The sequence below is a fragment of the Cetorhinus maximus genome, chromosome 2 (genome assembly GCF_964194155.1).
Source record: "Cetorhinus maximus chromosome 2, sCetMax3.hap1.1, whole genome shotgun sequence".
Lineage (NCBI taxonomy): Eukaryota > Metazoa > Chordata > Chondrichthyes > Lamniformes > Cetorhinidae > Cetorhinus > Cetorhinus maximus.
In genome coordinates, this window is record NC_135880.1 from 99,033,301 (window position 1) to 99,054,868 (window position 21,568).

Consider the following 21,568-nt stretch of genomic DNA (forward strand, 5'->3'; position numbering starts at 1 on the left):
CCTCCCTCCCCAACCAACCCCTGGAAGCAGTTGTGACGCTGAGGAGGGCCCTGCATGGGCAACATGTCTTGGGTGCTGACTAACAAGAGAACCCAGGAGTTCCTGCTGTGAGGCAGGAAGTAGCTGCAAGAGTGTTTCTCATCATGGGATGAGACACCTATTAGAGGAGTTAGGTGCACTAACTGTAATAGTTGTCCAACTGATTGCTGACATTGGAAGAGATGGCCCATCATGGGTCTTCCATGGGAAAATTTAGAGATTACTAATGCCTATTCACCCTGTAATTAAGGAATGCAGTCTACAAAGTTAAGCTTGGCAAGTTTCACAAGACACAGCCATGGAGATGGCAACATCTTGGCAGTATCAGCTGCTCACAATATTCTGTATTGACTCAGATTACCATAATGCCTCAGGAAATCACTGATAGACACTACATTTGCCAGGAACTGTTGCCACTTACCCTCTTTTCCCCCTATCTCTTGGGTTGCAGACATACAATTGAGCCTTGCATAAGACACTCACAGCTGTACACCATCATGCAGAACAGTGTGATTCAGATCAGGCAGGCCAGCAGAATGGTTTGTGTTCAGGGTGAGTGACAGGAACAGAAGCCAGACCACCCTGCATTCATGCAGCCCTCTTCCCTGCGCCCCCCAACATCTGGTATTGCTGAGCTAGGGAACATGGTTCGTGTATGTAAGCAGTCATATGTCCTGTGTGAGACCAGTTGAAGCTGAAAGCCCTTATGTACCCATGTTTTTTCTATTTGTCATGCCAGAATGTCTCAAGGAAGCAAGAGTCGAAAAGCAGCGGGAGATGTGGCGCCCTGCATTAGTGACCTGGACCTCCAGCTCCTGGTCGAGGAGGTCCAGCTAAGGTGCAAGATGCTATACCCAAGTGGCTGACGCTATTCAGTCACTAAGAGGGCATAGCAAAAGGTAGCATTCACCATGAGCACAGCAGGGCACCTTGCCAGAATTTGGCTCTGGTGTAGGAAGACCTGCTGCGCTCTGGTAAGATCAGTTGTTTGACGAAAAAACACATGGGTTCAAGTGATAGTTCACCATTGAATGACGGAGCTATGGTGGTAGACTTGGCACATAAATCACATGGAAACTTGTATGTCAAAGACCCTTCTGTAGTTGCACACAATAATGTGAATGTCGACTGAAGCACTGCCAGATTAATGAGATATGTCTCTGGCAGCCCTGTATAATAATGTAACACCACTTTGTGTGTTGTGTTTGCAGGCTAAGAGGGCCCACAATACAAGGGATATGGGGATGGGTCTGCGAGGCTACAGGCAATTAAAAACGTTGAGGTGGCAGCCATGGAGGTAGCGAGGCTGCCCGCCCAGCTTATTGTTGGTGTTGGAGGATCACCTATAACAAGTGTTAAATTGACACTTCGAAACATGTTGCTAATGGTAGAAGTGATCATGTTAGTGCGCTAAGTAGAAGAGGACGTTGGTGGAATTCACTGAGGAAATGCGAACTTACATACTGTGGGTGGAGGAGTCCATTGTAGTGATGCGCTCTCTTGTCTCAAGGGCTCAACCACGTGAGCTCCAACCATGAAAAAATGGCCAACCTCAGGGTGAGAACATGCTGCATCAGCAAGAGCAGTGTAACTCCTTGAAAAGGTTACAAGACTCAGGCAAGCCCGCTCAGAGTATGAGCGCTGATGTCCATGGAATACATGAGGAACTGTGTTCCCTAAACAGAACATTCACACTGGTGGCATAGAGGTTGCTAGAATGGACAATTGCTGCACCTGAACATATAACCCACCTGAAGGCCAACCTGGGGCTGTGGAGATTAGTGAGGAGGATGCAGTTTCTGAGAGCATCTTCTTTTAACTCCCCAGTCTCTACGCCAGAGCCCTTGACTGTTCTACTTGTCCCAGTGATGACGACTGCCCCTGCAGAAATGCAGAGGCCTCAGTCTAAGGTAGGTCCCCAGTGGGTCCCTGCATGACGAGGCTGGCCACAATGCTCCTCTGCCATATAAAGTGAGAGGTGGGCAGCCTGCCTCCAGCTCCTCCGAGGCAACACAGGGATCGCTATGTAGGAACTTTGGTAAGTGCAGGTCGCCATGTCACCTCAATCACTGGTGGGTTCACCGTGGTTTCATTTCATATCACTTTAACATCACAATTGAGCACTTTGTAAATACATATTACTATTGCAAAGAATGTTTTGTTCTGTTTTTGTGCACAAAGATCCTCAATGAGAAAATTTCATTCTGTAAGTAAGGTCCTTAGCATTGGCACTGAAGACTACATACTGAAGTGCATCTCACATTGACACCATCAGGACCAAGGGTGTGCCGGCAGTGGAAGGCAATTTCCTTATCCAGACCTTCAGATAAGGTAGTAGTACACCAAGGGTTACAGGTAAAGATGCCCCTTGCAGCATTTCTTGTCCATTTAATGATTGCTTTTAAGGGAGGATCAGCAATCAGATTCAGCGATCGAATCCAGTTTATCAGGTGCACTTCAAGCACGAGTGCTGTGTCAAAGGCAGTCATCCGCACATGTTTGTTACACATTGACTAAAGTGGATTCCCCGCATGTCAAGATGCCATATATGCTCCAGGGAAGCATATTTGTGTGTTTTTTCCACTACATTTGAAGCCTAAGGCCAGAATTTTTCGCTGAGTGGGTGGGTGCGCATGCACTTGAGCGTAAAATAGCAAGTGATGATGTCGGGCGAGCATCCCAACATCATTGCGCACCCACGCAATATTTCGGTTGACAGGCACGCTGAACTTGGAAGCGTGCTGCCGACAATTAAGAGGGCTATTAAGCCCAATAATGGTGCAATTAACTGGAATTTTCCGCTGCCCCTCCAGTGTTACGGTTGGCACGCGAGCGAATCAGCCAGTGACGTTGGGACGCTTTACATTTTTCAGGAAACCTCATCCAAGGGCTGGAAGAGGTTTCCATTATTAAATTTTTTAAAAATCTATGCACAGGATTTTTATAACGTCTATGCTCAGGTGACTGCTTGTGCCATGTGGACATTTTCTTTCCGGATTTAAAAATCTTTATTTGGTACTTTTGAAATCTTTAGCTCCCTGAGGCAGCTCTCTGCCTTCAAGGAGCTTTCTGTGAGCGCTCCCGTGTCCACGCTGACTTCAGTGCAGACCGTCCTCCCACCCCCAACCCAGCCGTGCTGATCACGTCTGGCCAGCCAGCGTGAAATCGTAGTCAGGGGCCGATCATGGGGAGCGGTCCATTCCCTGGACACTCCTGGGCCCACCAATCGCACCCACACGCCGACCTAAAAATCCTGCCTTATATCTTCTAGTTGGTAGAGGCCTTGGATTCACAGGAAGCTTAGATGTTTGACATTGACATTGCATGTTGCAGATGTCACACCCTTGTCAGTGGATGCTGGTGATGGATGGATAATGTTGAAGGTAGTTGAAGGAGTGACAAACACTTTTTTGACATCACCCTGCACACTCTGTAGTCACTGCAGTACTGTTGGCACACAATCATATCTGAAGGATGCGGGTCTAAAGTCATTCTTCCTACTGGCATTTTTGGCATAATGGGAATGGTTTGACAAGGCACAAGTTGTTTTTTTTCCTCCAAGTCTTTGACAACTCCTAACATGTGTGCACGCCCACGTTGTGAAGGACTTTTCAAGGTCTGTGTGTGCACTATGTTGAAGCCAAGGGTTGTGATGGTCATGGTTTCAGCCATGTTGATGACACTGAGGCCCAGATTTTCACCACGATGGAGAGGCTCTGGGATGAGGGGGTTGTCCTATGATGAGACGCTAAGTAAATTGGCTTCTGTTCTCTGGAGTTTAGAAGAATGAGAGGTGATTTCATTGAATCCTACAAAATTCTGATGGAGCTTAACAGGGTAGACGCAGAGCGATTGTTTCCACCGGTTTAGGAATCTAAAACACAGGGACCCAGTCTCAGAGTGAGGGGCCAATCATTTAGGTCTGATGATACAACCGGAATGGGAGGAATGTGCAATTTCTCTAGCCCAACTATTCTACAGGTCACACCATAAGTATAAGTGGTTAATTCACTCACCAAAATGGCCATTTGCTTATGTTCGCTGTTGTCAGACCCAGAATAAAAGAGGTTTTAACCAAGCTTCTTTCTATAAACTCAATGATTGATTATGAAACAAAACTGCTTTTTAAAAAAACAAGTTTCAAAAACTGGTTAACACACCATTTGTAATCCAGAAGTGTAACTTTCTCCCCTTTAAATCCCAACACACACACACATATACACAAAGGACAAAACAGATAGGATCTCTGCAGAGCCTTTAAGGGGAGAAGCACCTTCTGACCAAGGGAAAACTTTATGAAAAAGGATAAAATTCAATGGGTTTTGACGCTGTTGACCTGGTGTTCCTGCATATGAAGACATATCACTGGTCACAGTAGTTGTCTGGAAGTTCTTTTCAAAGAGCTCTGGTGTGGAGGTGAATAGAACGGAATTAATATCCTTGGGATCTCTCCCTTGCCTCAGCTTCCCAAATACTGACAAGTTATACTGAGATGAGGATCTCTGGCTGGATGCTGATAACTACACTGAATTTCAGTCAAGGCATGGAGAGGGCGAGTTGGGCAACCTTTTATTTCTGTTTTATTCCCAAAACTGAATCCAAAAAATAAACTTAAAACAGAAAACTCACCTCAATCAGGTGGGTTCCCGAAAATCATCAGGGCCCCACAGCCTGAAAACAGTAGTTTTTCTTTCTCTTTCCAACAATTAAAGTTCAAGTAAACAAGTAGTTCTATCTCCTCAGGTGCCTTGCTGGTCATTTAGCTGAAGTCATGTGACTTCTTGGAAAAGGCAGTTTGCTCACAGTCCGAAATGAGCTTACAACTTTTATTTTTAAAACAAGTCAGTTCCCAAGAAAATGTCCAAATAACTCAATATCTCTTCAAATCTTAAAAAAATATATAGTTCTTGGAAATATATATTTATAACACTGAGATGAGGAGAAATTACTTTACTCAAAGGGTTGTGAATCTTTTGAATTCTCTACCTCGGAGGATTGTGGATGCTCCATCATTGAATACAATTAAGGCTGGGATATACAGATTTTTGGTGTCTTGGGGTATTAAGGAAAATGGGGAGCAGCGGGAAAATGGAGTTGAAGCCCAGGATCAGCCATGATTGTATTAAGTAGCAGGGCAGGCTTGATGGGCCATATGGTCTACTCCTGCTCCTAATTCTTGTGTTCTTGTGGCGATAATCCTGGATACTGGTCAGAATTTCTAAGTCCTGCCCCCAATCCTGCATTTCCCATCTTCGCGGGGGAGGCACTGGAGTCCAGCTGGGGTCGCACAAGCGCGATCTGTAAAGGCAGCTGGCCATTTAAATAGGCTGCCTCCATTGAAGTGGGATTTTGGAAGGCCAGGAGTGTGAAACCCAGAGTGTACAAATTGGAACAGGTAAGAGGATGTCTGAACTTGATGGTTTCGTTTGGAGAGTCGGGGTATCCCTTTAGATACTCTGGATAGGGTCCCGTGACACCTTTGGGACAGATAAGGCAGCCTTTGGGATTATTAAAGGTGAATGTGATTATACACTTGTTCACTCACAAAATCATTGGAACTGTCCAGCTGTTAAAGAACTACCCAGCTGTCAAGAAGCTGCTGAAGGTCTGCCCAGCTGTCAAGGAGCTGCCGAAGGTCTGCCCTGCTGTCGAGGAGCTGCCGAAGGTCTGCCCAGCTGTCAAGGAGCTGCCGAAGATCTGCCCCACTGTCAAGGAGCTGCCGAAGGACTGCCCAGCTGTCAAGGAGCTGCCGAAGGTTTGCCCAGCTGTCAAGGAGCTGCCCAGGAAGTGTCAAAGGATACTAGATGAGTTTTCATGGAGGGGGTAAGGGCAAAGGCTGATGGGTAGAGGGGCATGGTTCAGCATAGGGGTTATAGGAGCAATTTGGTGGGTGGTATGTGTTGGCATAGGTTGGTATGGATGGGCCCTAGGGAGTGTTAGTGGGGGGGGGATGTGATTATTGGAGGGATTTTTTTTGTTTGTTCAAATAAATAAAAAATAATCAATGTGCACAGAAGCCTTTTGCGCTATTCTGTGGCCACCCACCCTGACTCCTATTTCAGCCCACAGCCCCTCTCCCCCATCACACCCTCCTGCCAACTGAAAATGCAACCTGTGCGCAGCTACATTTAAAGCTCAGGTTGACTGACCCAACCCAGGTATGAAAATCTGTGCCTGAGTTTCAGTATGTGCTGTGTGTTTTTTCTCTTGTCGGGGTTGGGCATTTCCCTGAAGAATTCTGGCTTCTATGTGATAGGTCAATTATGTGGAAGCTACTCCCTGGGACTGGCTGATGTACTTGGTAACATATCAAGAGCCTAGGAGAATCTGCTCTTTATTTAGAGGCTTCTGAAGATTACCCCGTCCAAGAAGGAATCTGGCTTGGGTACATGTACCTGCCCCTTGGCTGGTCTTCCATTGCCACCTCCTCCTCATCATTGTCCTCAGATGTCAAAACTAAAGTGCTGGCTTCTGTCGCCTCTGGTTGTAGGCCCTCCCCCGCTGTATCATATTATGCAGCAAGTGGCACATGACGACTGTTCTGGAGCCCCTTGAATGGGAACACTAGTGATCCTCCAGAAAGGCCAAGGCATCTAAAGCACAACGTCAAGATGCCAGTAGCATTTATCAACCGCACCATCTGTCTCTTCATCCAAGTCATTTATATAAATTGTAAAAAGTTGAGGCCCCAGCACTGATCCCTGTGGCACACCACTTGTTACATGCTGCCAACCAGAAAAAGACCCATTTATGCCTACTCTGTTTCCTGTTAGCTAGCCATTCTTCTATCCATGCCAGTATGTCACCATCTACACCATCAGCTTTTATTTTCTGCAATAACCTTTGATGTGGCATCTCATCAAGTGCCTTCTCGAAATCTAAGTACAGTACATCCATCGGTTCCCCTTTATCCACAGCACATGTGACTCCTTAAAAAAAAACTCCAAATCCATGTTGACTCTGCCTGATTGCCTTAAACTTTTCTAAGTGGCCTGCTGTAACATTTTAATATCTGCTTCTAACATTTTCCCACAGATGTTAAGCTAACTGGCCTGTAGTTTCCTACTTTCTGTGTCTCTCCCTTTTTGAGTAAAGGAGTTAAATTTGCTATTTTCCAATCTAATGCTTCCCGAGTCTTGTAATTTTGGAAAATTAAACCAACGCATCAACGATTTCTCTTGGAGAGACGTGACACAGCGGTAATGTCACTAGACTAGTAATCCAGAGGCCCGGGAACATGGATTCAAATCCCACCACGCTAGCTGGTGGAATTTGAATTCAGTTAATAAATTTGTAATCTAAAGCTCAGTGGTGACCATGAAACTATCATTGATTGCTGTCGAAACCCACTTGGTTCACTAATGTCCTTTAGGGAAAGAAATCTGCCATCCTTCCCTGGTCTGGCCTACATGTGACTCCAGACCCACAGCAATGTGGTTGACTCTTAACTGCCCTCTGAAATGGCTGAGCAAGCCATTCAGTTCAAGGGCAATTTGGGATGGGCAACAGATGCTGGCCACACCCACATCCCAAGAAAGAATTTTTAAAAAACTAGCCACTTCTTTTAAGACCCGAGAATGAAGTCCATCAGGACCTGGGGATTTGTCAGCCCGCAGCTCCAACAATTAGCTCAATAGCACTCCCCTCGTGATTGTAATTTTCCTGAGTTCCTCCCTCCCTTCCATTTTCTGATTTACAGCTATTTCTGGGATGTTACTCTATAGCAAAGACTAATGCAAAATACCTGTTCAGTTCATCTGCCATCTCCTTACTTTCCATTATTAATTCCCCAGACTCCCTTCATGTAGGACCAATGCTCCCTTTGTTAATGCTTTTCTTATTTAAATATCTAGAGGGCAACATTTTACCCCTGTCGGGGGGGGATGTGCAGGAGCGGGTGCGAGCGAATGGGTTCCCAATCGGCACTCCCGGTTGGGGCGCACCGCCACTTTACATAGGCGGGCCAATTAAGGCCCGCCCAACGTGACACCCGCCAGGAAGTGCTAAGGGCGGGGTGGGGGGGGGCTATTCTCTGAGCCGGGAGTGAGCTCTTTCGTGTATGTGCGCGAAAGAACGCACAGATCTCCCTGAGGCAAAGTGCTGCCTCAGGGAGATCGGCTCTGGTTTGAAAATTTCAATAAAGAAGGGGAAAAAAATTATTGACATGTCCACTCATGTGCCACTGTCACATGAGCTGGGACATGTCAATTTCTTTTATTTAAACATTTTATTAAAATTTTAATATCCTTATGAAACTTCATCAAGCCCGTGGATGAGGTTTCATGTTTTTTCACCATAGTATTTACAACCTCAAACCTGTTGGACGATTGCAGAGGCTGACACTCCTGCATTACTGGCCTCTGGGTCCCCTTAGCTTCCTCACTCGCAGTCATAGGCTCCTTTCCCTCTTTTGTTTTGAATGCTATGTGCATTTAGATACAGAGCCTTTAATTTTTTCCTTTTATTATTTTTGTAATGTCTGGCCTTGTCTGCTGATTTCCTCTTAGATTTGCACTCTCTGTCCCTTCCTGTCACATTCTATCTATCATTCCCATATGAACACCTTTTCTCTCTTGCCTTGCCTCTACTCTTTTGTTTACCACATCTTCCCAAATTTAATCCCTTGTCCCCATTATTTAGTTTAAAGCCCTCCCCACTTCCCTAATTATGCGACTTTCTAGAATATCAATCCCAGCCCGATTCAGGTGTAGACCATCCCAACAGTACAGCCCCCACTTTCCCCAGTACTGGTGCCAGTGCCCCACAAACCGAACCCACTTCTCTCACACCAGTCTTTGAGTCACGCATTCATTTTTCTAATCTCATTTGCCCTATACCAATTTGCATGTGCCTCAGGTAATAATCCAGAGATTATTACCTTTAAGGTTCTGCTTCGTAATTTGGTGTTTAGCTCCTCATACTACCTATGCAGAACCTCCTTCTTTGTCCTGCGTACGTCGTTGGTACCTACACGGACCACTGCAATGGATCCTCCCCCTCCCGCTCCAAGTTCCTCTCTAGCCCTGAGCAAATGTCCCGAAGCCTGGCACCAGGCAGGCAACACAGTCTTCTGAAATCTTGCTCTTTCCTACAGAGAACAGTGTCAATCCCCCTCACTATACTGTCCCCTATTACCACTACATTCCTTTTTGCTCCCGCACTTGAATGGCTTCCAGTACCACGGTGCCATGGTCAGTCAGCTCATCCACTCTGCAGCCCCCACTCCCATCCAAACAGCTAAGAGAACCTCAAACCTGTTGGACGATTGCAGAGGCTGACACTCCTGCATTACTGGCCTCTGGGTCCCCTTAGCTTCCTCACTCGCAGTCATAGGCTCCTTTCCTTGGCCGCCTTCCAAACCTGAAGTCCCTATCCTAAGGAGTATGACTGCCTCCTGGGACAAAGCGTCCGGGTAACCCTTCCCTCCCTGATGTGTGACAGTGTCTGCTGCTCAGCCTCCAGCTCAATGTCTCCGAACCAAAGCTCCTCAAGGTGCAGACACTTACTGCCCTGGATCACACTGGCATCCAGGAGCTCCCACATGCTGTAGCCATGACACAACACCTGTCCTGCCTCCTTTGTGCTCACACACTAACTGGTCATTCAAGAAGTGGAAGGATTTTCTGTTAATGAAGTTGGTTGATTACTTTGGGCCCTTATGGCCCTGTGGGTGCAGCCTATAGCTCTCTGTACTTGAGAGAAACCTGCTACTTCCGTGAAGCCCCTGACCCTCTGTGTCTGCACTGACACATCCATTGGGAAGTTTATGTGCTTCCCCATCTCAGCAAAGAGGTCATCTGTAATGGCCTGATGCAGCTGTGGGTAGCTGACCCATGGAATGAGCCAGCAGCACAAAAATTTAAAGCCACTGTTACCTTAAGTGCCACTGACAGGGCGTGCAGATCTCAGCCTGTAATGCCAGATCTTGTTGTATGGCACGTATCTCTACAATCATTTCTCAGTATAATCTGAGTGTTGTTCTGCACTGGTTTTCTGTCATGTCCAGATATGACCTTCGGAGTCAGTATACTCTTGGAGCAATACCTTGTGAACTGTTTCCTCCTCCTCCCTGCGCGCTGCGTTATCTCCAACTCCTGGCCTTGTCCCACGCCTAACCACGCGTTGCTCCTGCTCACATGCCTGTATGAGCTGCATAAACGAAGGTGCCATTCCCATTTCAGCAGCTTGGTTGGCATGAGGTACACTCATCCCCTTAACGGTACACTATCCTTCCTCCCATCGAACTCCCTTGCGTGTGAGCCATGCACCTGTGTTTGTGCTGATGGACCTTCTGAGGCATTTCTTTAAACTTTTTGCGCTCTTCAAAAACATTGAACATTACAGACCACTCCAAAGTCCTTTGGCACAAAGATGTAAGTCACACGAGTTGGGTTCTGGAAATGGCAATGACGAAAATCGCCTCTGATTGCAGTCAGCTGCACTTTGAAATGTGCTGCTAGTTCCGTGAAACATGAATGTGTGAAATCCATCCTGCGCCCATTTCCCTCTCGCCCCTCCCCTGCCAGCAAAAAGAGTTTGCGCCAGATATGGTGGCGGGACTTGCAGAATAGATGCTTTAGCTGTGAAGGATGCAACTGCATTAAGCTCTTGTGCAACAATATTCTCCTAGGCCAGTCACTGCAATATGCTTCCAAATAAGTCACTCTCCATTTCTGTATAAAGCAAATGTCTCATGGGGAATGCCTTTCTCACCTTCCCAGTGAAAAGGAGCCACTGACTGAGAGCGGCTGACAGGTTTTTAGAGAATCCACGGGTTTATTGATGGAATTGTAGTCATCAGGACTAAATATATTAACTAGAATGCTCTCATCAACAGGAAGGGATGCTCCTGAGTTGTTAATTGGATTTATTAATGACATTCTTCTAGTTCTGACCCTGCCTGCAAGTGAAAACATCTTCTCTAAACTATTATGATCATAAAGCACCTGTTCAATCTATCCTAATGGGCATAATTTCTTAGCTCTGGTATCATCCTAGAAAATCCTTTTTGTACCTTCACCCATATTTTTCTGATAATATGGAGACCAGAACAGTTCCATGTACTCCAAGTGTAGCCCAACCAAGGTTCAATGTAAGCTGAATATAACCTCTCAGCTTTTCAATTCTATCCATCTAAAAATGAACTTTATGCTCTCTTTATGGTCTTATTAAACCGCATCACTATTTTTAGTGATTTAATGCATCTACAGCCCTAGGTTCGTCTGCTATTCCAACCCATTTAGATTCTTATTTTCCAAGGAATATGTGGCCTCCTTATTCTTCCTACCAAAATGTGCCACCTCACACTAATCTATGTTGAAGTTCTTTTGCCAATTGCTTGTCCATTCTACAATGTTGTCACTGTCTTCCTGTATTTTGTCATAGTCCTCCCCCCTGCCCAACACACACAATTTGGTGTTATCACAAACTTTGAAATTGCGCTTCTGATTCCTAAATAAAAATTGTTTTTGTAAATGGTGAACTACAGTGGTCCCAGCACTAATCCCTGTGAAGTACCACTTCTCACTATTTGTCAGTCTCTGTTTCTGTTTTGCAGCCTGGTTGCTAACAATTCTGCTACCGGACCCCCGACTCCACACCTTCTACAGTAGCCATGAGTCTACTATGTGGTACCTCCATTGAAGGCCTTTTATAAATCTAATTATATTGCATCTACTGAATTCCCCTTTATTATTCTTTCTGTAACTTCTTAAACAAATTCAATGAGGTTAGTCAAGCGTGGCCTTCCCTTTTGAAATCTTTGTTGACTGCACCTTATATTTTTAGTTTCTACCTGTTTTTACTATTACTAAGTCAGAATTTTAAGTATTTTATCAGCAGCCTGCCTGCCCTCAAAGCTACTTAAGGCTCCTAAGTGACCAATTAATGGCCTGCAGTCCTTGCCATCACATCTGACTTTTGAAGTCCCAGCAGTGGGCAGCAGAAGAGCTGCTAGCCACCTGATTGGTCAGCGACTCTTGGAGGTTGAACGAACTGCCTCAAGTGTTGGAAGCCATGATCTCAGGCAAGCGATTGCCTGAATCACGTAAAATAGTGTTGCTGCTTCCAGGCCAGTGGAGGCATGCTTGACCCAGACTTTCTGATCAGTGGGCCGGGTCACAGTCTCTGCGTTAAATCCCTGCTATTAGTCTGTTGTTTGTGTTGTAAATACTATGGTGTAAGAAAATAGGCTCCATAGCATTCTATCGCACCTTGTAATCATTACTTGGTCTCCTAACTCTCAAAAATGGCATCTGAAATGCACATGCACATTTCTGAGTAGAAGTGCACCAGTCCTTTAAAGAAATTTGAGTGTACAGGCACCTAATGGCATTGGCAGTATGCAAGCTATGACATCAATCTACGTGCAGTGCTGACTGACGCCAGCACTACCAGTTTCTAAAGCCATTCCAGCCTACACCTGGTCTTAACTTCACACAGTTGAACTTAACAGTAAATTTCTTGAAGAAACCCCTACCAGTGCTACTTGAAAGGATCATGAGCAACTCGGTTTACCAAAGTGCCACCAAGCACTCCGGACCTTGCACATACACAAACACACACACACACACACACACACACACCACCCCCCTCCCCCACCCCCAAGCATAGACTGTGAGTCCACAACCACTTTACTGGACTACAGAGCAGTTGGACTGCACATGTTGTACAATCTGCTCGCCAACGCTGGCCATGTAGCAGTCACTGCCGGAGGTGCTTACAGCCCCTTGTAATCTTAGCATCCTGGTTAGGAGCAGACTCCCCCATGTTGCAGGCTGACAGAGCAGCCATGCAGCACACTCATCTGTGGTCAGTCGAGGGGTGACCAGCACTCTCCAGGAAGCGTTAAGGGGCTGTCACACAGGGCCAGGAAAGGTGCTAAGTACACCCATGCTAACCATATCTCTCTCTTTCTCTCTCTCTCATGCCGCAGGAAGACCACATCTGGAGCCTGGTGACCTAGCTGTATGCCTGATGGCCTACAGAGAGTGGAGAAGATGGAGGAGAGAGTGACTGAGGCATCTGGCCGCACGAAGGCAGGAGCAGCAACCTCAGGAAGATGGGGCTGCTGGGGCTCCCACACACACCGCCCAGGAGCGACAGCAAGCCGTGGCTGGTCAGTGCCTAGCGACACCTAGGGTCTATAGACACTGCCTGTTATTCCTGCAGATGGGCGAGAACCAGTGTCGCCAACGACCATGCATGTCTAGGGACCTGGTGGCTCACATCTGCAACTTACTGCAGGACTTGGCGCAAAGGGGACATGGAGGGCATCCGCTGCCAATTGCTGTGAAAGTGACCGCAGCGCTCAACTTCTATGTCAGTGGCTCTTTTCAGGGCTCCACAGGTGACCTCTGTGGGATATCACAAGCCCCCACCCGCAAGTGTATCAATGAGGTCACAGATGCCAGGGCACACAACTTTGTGCATTTCGCCTGGGACTATGACAGCCAGGATGCAATTGGATTCTCCCGGATCTCGGGATTCCCACAGATGCAGGTGCAATTGATTGCACCCATGTGGCACTCAGGTCTCCATCGCTACACATGGTGGACTACATCAATCGAAAGGGATTCCACTCACTAAATGTACAGCTGGTATGCGACCACCAGAAATGCATCCTGCAGGTGTGCACATGGTTTCCTCAGTCAGTCACAGATCCCTGGAGTCTTCCAGGGCCCACAAAAGCTGCAGGGATGGCCCCTTGGGGACAAGGGCTACCCGCAGAGGCCATGCCTGGTGACACCCGTCTGGCAGCCTCAAACTGCAGCAGAGCGACAGTATAATGAGGCTCATGCTGCAGCTCACAACTTGACCATCGGGATATTGAAGATGAGGTTCCAGTGCCTGGACCGGTCTGGTGAAGCCCTGCAAATACAGTCTGCAGAGGGTGTCATGCATCATCGTCGTCTGCTGCACCCTTTACAACCTGGCGCTGCAACGGGGAGACGAGCTGGCTGAGGAGGAGATGGAGGAGATGCACGTCTCTTCCAATGAGTAAGACACTGACAGGGATGAGGCTAAGGAGGTCCTCTGAGGCGGGGATGAGGCCCTCGCACTGGCTAGATGAGGCAGGTGCACTTGGGAGGCTGTCATAGCTGCTAAATTTGTGGAGGATGATGACAACATTCAATGAGGTGACCCCATAGATCCTCATCACATTTGTGAACGTTTGACTCCACCCTGGATTAGGGCAGCGCGAATACCCTCTGTGCGAATGCTCCTGTCATGGAGATGCAGTGGAGGCCCTAATAGTCGCTCAATTTGCAGGAGGATGATAGTGTCATGCATTGAGGACACTCCATAAATCTTCACATGGCCTCTGAGAATGTCTGCCTCCTATCTGGCCGAGGACAGCTCGCTTGCGCGCCATGATCAGGATCATATCATAATGATGCAGCCATGAAACTTTAGAAGTTCTGATGTTTGTCTGCCTTCAGCATCTGAGCCCTTTAGGAGCACAGCATCAATGGTCACAGATGCTGAACAGATGGGGGCCAGCCTCTCCTTTAAAGGTGCTGAGAGCACATCGAGAGAGTGAGAGAACTCTGTGGTTCCTGCCCACTACGTTATGGCAGCAATGACAAACACCATCGAGGTGCAGGCATCAGTAATGTTTCCAGGGAGTGTGAGGCCAGACCATCACTTTGGTCTGAAGACTGCACAGAGCACAGGGAAGAGACCCTGGACTTAGACACCTGCCTTTATTTTGTGCAGAAAGCTTTTTGGAGGGCCGAGACTTGGAGGGTCCCGGCCTGCTTTCGGGGTCGTGCTCTATGGCAGTGGCACCCTCCTTGGCCTGTTGAGCTGGAGCTGCTGAGGTCACAGGAAGAGGGGAGTCGGATTGGCCGGACACTCTAGGAGTTAACTGGATGGATGGGCCCAGAGTGTGCACCTGCTGATCCTCCCTCCCATGGGTGCCCGAGGGCCCCAGGCTGACTCCATGAGGAGAAGGGGTAGCTGGATGAAATCGAGTTGCCCAGCACCCCTCACGTACACACGGTTGGAGGCCAACTATGGCATCAGCGATGGAGTTGAGCCTGTGCAGCAGGGCAGGAGCGAAGTCCTGGACCAAGGTCTCCATGATGGCCGCCACCCTACCAGCATTGACCTCAGTGTGTTGGCCTGAAGGCGGATGGACCTCTCCATTGTGCCTTGCAATCTGAGGAGTGCAGCGGACATCCCTTCCTGTTGTTCCCTAGCCTGCCTTTGCAGCTCCAGCAACTGTGACATGGCCAAGTCCAGAGGTTCGTCATCTGACTCAGACTCAGCAACGTTCTGGCCTCCAGGAACCCTTAAAGTGCCGGACACCTGAGAAGTCCCTGCCGCAGCCTGCTGTGGATCAAATTGTTATCCCGGGGCTACTCTAAAGCCAGGTCCCACTGAGGTATGTGTCTCTGCACTAGTGGAGGGTGTGGGTGAGCGCTGTGATGGGAGTTCAGAGAAGGTGCCTCCAGGTTCCTCTCCAGAGGTTTCTTTGGGGCTTGATTGGAGGCCCTGGGTCATGGGCTCTGTCGGCTGTTTGGTAGATGTGCCTGTGAAACCAAGGAGAGATAATTAATGCACAGCAATGGCCTGTGAAACAGGACACGTTACTCAGGCATGGTTGTCTGATGGATGTTGCACTGCTGGATCCTCGCTTGGTAGAGCAGCGCCGACCTCACTGTCCACATGGGAGCAGTTCAGATTGTGGCTGGCCAGCTGGATGGCTCTTTTTTCAAAGTCCGTGAGGACCTTGATTTTGGGCATTCCACCACCGGTCTGCAACCTGCCGATGAAGTGGGGGGCTGCAGCCTCTTTTCCTTTGCTGGCTATGCCTCCCATGCAGCAGTGGTGAGCTGGAAGCAATGAGCACTGTGCTTGCGGCTAGACTTTAAACATGGCGTCCAGCATAATGCGGCGGCGGGGTGATGGCCGGCGGGTGAATGAGAGCTCACGGTGTGTTTCCCGGGAGTGCATAAATTATGAGGCAGTATTGGGACGATAAGGCGTGAAAACCCACCATCACAGCCGGCGGGTAAAACGTCGTTTTACCTGTCTGCTACTGCACTTAGTGCAAATCTGGGAAAATTCCACCCAACATGTCCAACTGTGCACAATTCCCATCAATACATCATTGGAATTTCAGCCTAGAATTTTGTGCACAAATCTCTGGAGTAATGCTTGAACCCATGACCTTCTGACTCAGACGTGAAAGCATTATCAACTGAACTCCAGTTGATACCCAGGAACCTTAACCATATACATTCGCCAATAATTCCTGGACTTGTTCTATCTCCCTTTTTAAAAATTAGGAACCATGTTAGCTGTTCACAAGTCCTCTTGCACTATCCTCTTTTCTAATGAATTTTTATATACGTGGAATAGTGCTCCTGCTACATCTTCACTAACTTCTGATATGTGCAGATGCAATCCAGCTAGACCAAGAGTTTTATCCTCTCTAAGTTTGATTAGTTTATCAATTGTCTTCCCCCTGTCTATCTTAAATCACTATCATTGTTGATCTCAACTTCATGCCCACCATCACTGGTAACTACTGAAGGAAAGTAATTAATATTTTTACTTAGTTTAATTTAGTCTGTTTTTACTTTGTTCTGTTGAAGAGTCATACGGACTCGAAACGTTAACTGTGTTCCTTTCCACAGATGCTGCCAGACCTGCTGAGTTTTTCCAGGTATTTTTATTTTTGTTTTGAAAGCAATTAATACTTCTGCCATTTTGCTGACTTTATCTGTGAGTTTCATAGGGCAGAATTTTGCCCATGATGGGCGGGCGAGTCCCACCGGCTCAGCGGCGGGCGAGCAGCTGACCGCCACTGCCAAAACGGGCCCCGCCGCCATTTTAAGTGGGCGGGCCAATTAAGGCCCGCCCAGCATGCCACCCGATGGGAAGTGCTATGCGCTTCCTGTGCAGGGGGGAAGGGATTCCCCAACTGTCAGAGTGCGCTCTTGTACGCATGCGTGCGAAAGAGCGCACATCTCCCTGAGACTAAGTGCTGTCTCAGGGAGATCACTGACAGTGTTTCAAACTTCAAAAATAGAATAATAAAAAAATTATTAACATGTCCCCCTCATGTGACAATGTCACACAAGATGGGACATGTTAATAAATATGACAAAAACTTTATTAAACTTTTTTAAAACAGTCATGAAACCTCATCCCGCCGGTGGATGAGGTTTCCTGTTTTTTCAGAAGCCCGCTGGGGCTCCTGGCCTGCCCGCCAGCCTTAAGGTTGGACGGGCAGGGCCTTTAATTGGCTGAATGATCCTGTCAATGGCCTCAATTGGCCATTGACAGGTTGGTGGGCGGACAGCTGATCGCGCTGTCCGCCTGCCTTCCTGAATATTTAAATGGGGCGGGATGACGTCGGGGGAACCCCCGACGTCATCCTGCGTCATTTTCGCATCGGCGAGCGGGCCCCGCCCCCCAGCTCACCGACAGAAAAATTCTGCCCATATTGTGGAATTCCTAGCGCCCCTATCCTGTATTTTCTTCTAATATTGTGTCTGTGGAATATTTTCTATTTTTTAGATTCCTTAACAATTTAATTTTGTAGCTGCTCTTTGTCCCGTTGTTTTCTTTTTACTTCTTTCCCCAGCCTTTTTGTAATTTCTTTTATCATCCTCTCATTGTCTACATATTTGGTATATGCCTTTTTCTTTTATTTCAATTTTGCCGTTTTGCTTCATTTTACATTACTGTAATAACCTGTGTATTTTCAAAGTTGCAAAGGACATATAATGCTCAAACCTGCTATTTTACTTTCAGGATAAATGCTCAAAGCTTTCTGAGAAGATGTATTTTGCATCCTTGTTTGAGGGTCTGCAAAGAATCGTTCTGTTCACAGATGACAAAGAAACATACAAACTTGCTCAAGGAAGTGAGAATGCAGAGTTAGCAGAACAGGAGATTATTCTGTCATTGCAGAACCTAGGAATTTCACTGATTAATAATTCCACAAAGCAAGAAGTGGTCTACATTGGTATAACAAGGTGACTGTATGTTTTGTAGCAGAATATTCTGAAATGCAATTCGACTGAGCTTGACCTTTAGCTTTCCCATCCTGTTACCACTGTTGCTTGACTTTGACCACTGGTCACTACTTCCTTTCTTTCAAAATGAAATAGGAATACAACAATATTTTCTCATGTTGAACACAGCAATTTCAAAACTGTAGTCTACATTAATGATATAATCTATAATATCAAGTTTTTTCTATGTTAGGACAATTGGATGCAATTTTGATGAACTTTACTTATTTGTTACTCTGTTTACAACTCAGTTCTGATGTTGTTTGGGAAAGTAAACCCAAAGTCAAACCACGGTGGAAACCAATGAGTAGGAAGCATACAGCTCAGCTGGAGGAGGTTTATAAAGAATACATAGAGACTTCGCCCCAAGAGAACCAGATTGCTGAACTTTCATGTGATTTTCAGGTTCGTTGAAAATTATGTTTACACTAAACTGCCAAATACAAAAGATGCAATGACTAACAAACAGAGAGCTCCATGTTCAACAGAAGAAATACTTGTTCCTTAGTTTGCTTAAATATACGTTTAATATATTCTTACCAGGTCACTCCATAAAATAAGCACTCCCCATGTGCTAACTAAATAAATGTGTGAAGAAATTCATTATCTGGTTACGCTTCTAAACTTAACTTGTGTAGATTTTATAATGACAATGATGAAGAGGAGAGGGAAAGTCATATAATATTTCATATTATTTCACGTGGTGGCTAAATCAAACTGAAAGTGACTTTGAATTTAGTATAAAAATAATGTCTTTGGTAAGAGTTTCAAAAAGTGTTTACTATCTCTCTAAAAAGGCTCTTCTGACCCCTAATGGTGTGGACATGAAACTTCTACAACCTTCTGAAGTACCAATAAGGAGAAATTATCTTCCTGCTATAAAAGTAGAGTATACTGTCTCAACTCATCAGAAATCTCTCAGACTTCAGATTTACAAGATCCAGGTACGTCACAATTTGACAAGATAGGTCCTCGTTGTTACACAAGTAGTACATAATTTGCTTATAAATTGCAGTTGATTCAATTATCATTAATTTGATTTACTTGTGTAACTCAAACCTTCAGAAAAGAGAAATATTGAATTAAATCATAGAATACTGCAAATGTTGGAAATCTGAAAACAGTGAATTAATTTTGTGTGGCACCGATGTATGGTGAAACTGTGCAAAATTGCATTTTTACCATACAGTATTCTGAAATTTGTTAGCAAAGTTCGAGGATCAAATTTGTTAGACATGAGAAAATCACGCAGCATTTGTGAAGAGAGCAAGGTAAAATTAGTGTTTCAAATTGTTAAAGAATTTAAGTTTGCTTAATTAGGATAACATAACACTTTTTTTATTCAATAATTTATCTTGGTTTTCATGAGCAGTGCCAAGAACAGAGTGTGGTATAGGTTAAAGATTGAGGTAACCAATTTATTACTTTACATTTTATAGTTGGTATAGGAAAGTTGCAATAATGATACATTCTTTTACTTCAGATTTCATAGTCTGTATTTTATGGGATTTCTACTAGTGATACAAATATGAAAGAGGAATACCCAAGATAACCCTATTCACTACCTTTCAATGTACTTGCTGATGAGAAGAAAATATACAAAATTCTGTATTGCTTTGAAAATTACAATGGGCATTTTATTGCTCATCTCCAATCCAGGCCAGCTGAAACTCAAATTGCCTTAGCTACTTTGAAACTTTAGTGAGTCCACCTTTTTTCTGTGCTTTCATTTTTGTGCTCTAACCATGCCTTGATAAAAAAAATTGCTCTTTTGGTCTCTAATAAACCACCTGATCCTATGGTATCCTTCCTAATGTCCTACAGGGGCATATGCCACAGAGATTCAAAGATGAAATTCTCTCTCTAGATAACTTAGCTTCTAAGCTCACCCCAACAACACCCCTCTCCACCCAATACATCCTTAAGTACCCTTTTTTCCTTCTTAAGAACCACCTTTTCCATTTAGTGCCATTCTAAAACACTTGGAGACTTTCCTTTGCATGAAGAAAGGATGCTATGTCAATGTGAATTATTGCAACAGCCCTTTTATAAATCTGTAGTTTGTTTCTATTGAGCTTTGAAGTCAGACCCACTGCCGATGCCAAGTAATTCTCACCTGATCCAGGTTCAACCACCCTGCTGAGGTTCTTTATACTAGGGAGAAAAGTAATTTGTAATACTTTTTCTGACCAAGCTGCTAACCAGTCAAAATGGGTAGAATTTTCTTGGGCCTGGGATTGTAGAGTGGGTGTGAAAGTAGGGGAGGAGCTGTGTTGGTACAGCTCCCTGATGCATTTTAGCCTCGGGGAAATTTTTCCAGGAATCCGGATCAGTTGCCCAAATCAGCGATGAGCAGCCAATTTGACTGAAGGTCCTAAATAGGGGTAATTTAGACGGCCCACCGGCATTTTCCCAACGGCAAGAGTGTCCTCCTGGAGGCCAATAGCTCCATGGAGAGACAACCTGGAGGACCATTGCAGGTTTCAACCCCATTCCATCCCCCAAAGAGAGGCCTGCTTCTAGCAAAGGCAGCAAAGGGTTTCCCTTCACTCTGACAGACCTGCACACTTAGGCTTTCTAAATTTATGTCTTTGAGAGTGCCTCCATTTTTATGCACCATTGCAATCTCCTACCTGTCTCAACCACTCCTGTTGGGACTGCCGTGTCTCTAGAGTTACCATTACGCTGATCAAGTGGCAGCATCAGGAACCCACCTGCTGTCCTTAATAGGACAGAGAGCAAGGCCTGCAGGAAAATAGCTCCTCTGGTCTGGTTCCTGACAAGCAGGGTCTCGGGATCCACATTAGGTCCTGACATCAGGGTCCCGAAGCCTGTGGGAAAAGCCAGTAAAATTAGGGAGAGCCATGGTGGATGAACTCACCAATCATCTGGGAATTTTCTGATGGTGAGTAAAGAAGCGGGCAGGCTTACTGCTACAAAGATGCAGGAATCCAATTTGAATATGCCACGGCCCTATTGAGGGCTATTTTACCAGGCTGTTAGCGGATCAATCTCACAATGAGTGGCGAAGCCCCAGCTTGAATGTAGGTGGCTTCCCAGCAGCAGCCTAGGGGGAGTGTTTTTTTCAGTTAAAGAAGGGGTGGCAAGTAGGGAAGGCAGCCCCAGTTCTGATGAAGAGTCATACGCACTCGAAACATTAACCCTGTCTTCCTCTCCACAGATGCTGTCAGATCTGTTGAGCTTTTCCAGCTATTTTTGTTTCTGTTTCAGCCCCAGCACTTTCCTTGGAGGCGTATCCTCTCCATCAACAGCGATTTGTTTTATTTTAAATTATCTTTGGCCTACCTGCTGTAAGCTGCAGGGCCTCTTCCTTCCTCAGCAGCGGCCAATGTTCCTGGCGGAGCTGCTGAGGTTGCTGAACCATGGGCTTTGAGAGCAACCCTTGTGACAGCTTATTCATGAGCTGCCACCTGTAAAATTAACAAGTGAGTTCCGCTGGCTGGCCATGCATGTTGTCAGCAAGGTTGCATGGCAAT

At 46.0% G+C, this 21,568-nt stretch overlaps 1 protein-coding gene across 6 annotated transcripts in view; it reads left to right on the forward strand.

The window, feature by feature from the left end:
* The window catches only part of vps13a (vacuolar protein sorting 13 homolog A), a 523,321-nt gene that overhangs the window by 387,014 nt on the left and 114,739 nt on the right, over positions 1-21,568 (forward strand). For all 6 annotated transcript variants that reach the window (XM_078567491.1, XM_078567508.1, XM_078567499.1 and 3 more), the window contains 3 exons: positions 17,809-18,032; positions 18,323-18,476; positions 18,869-19,015. In XM_078567491.1, coding sequence (XP_078423617.1) covers positions 17,809-18,032; positions 18,323-18,476; positions 18,869-19,015 — 525 coding nt within the window. The remainder of the gene's footprint in view (positions 1-17,808; positions 18,033-18,322; positions 18,477-18,868; positions 19,016-21,568) is intronic.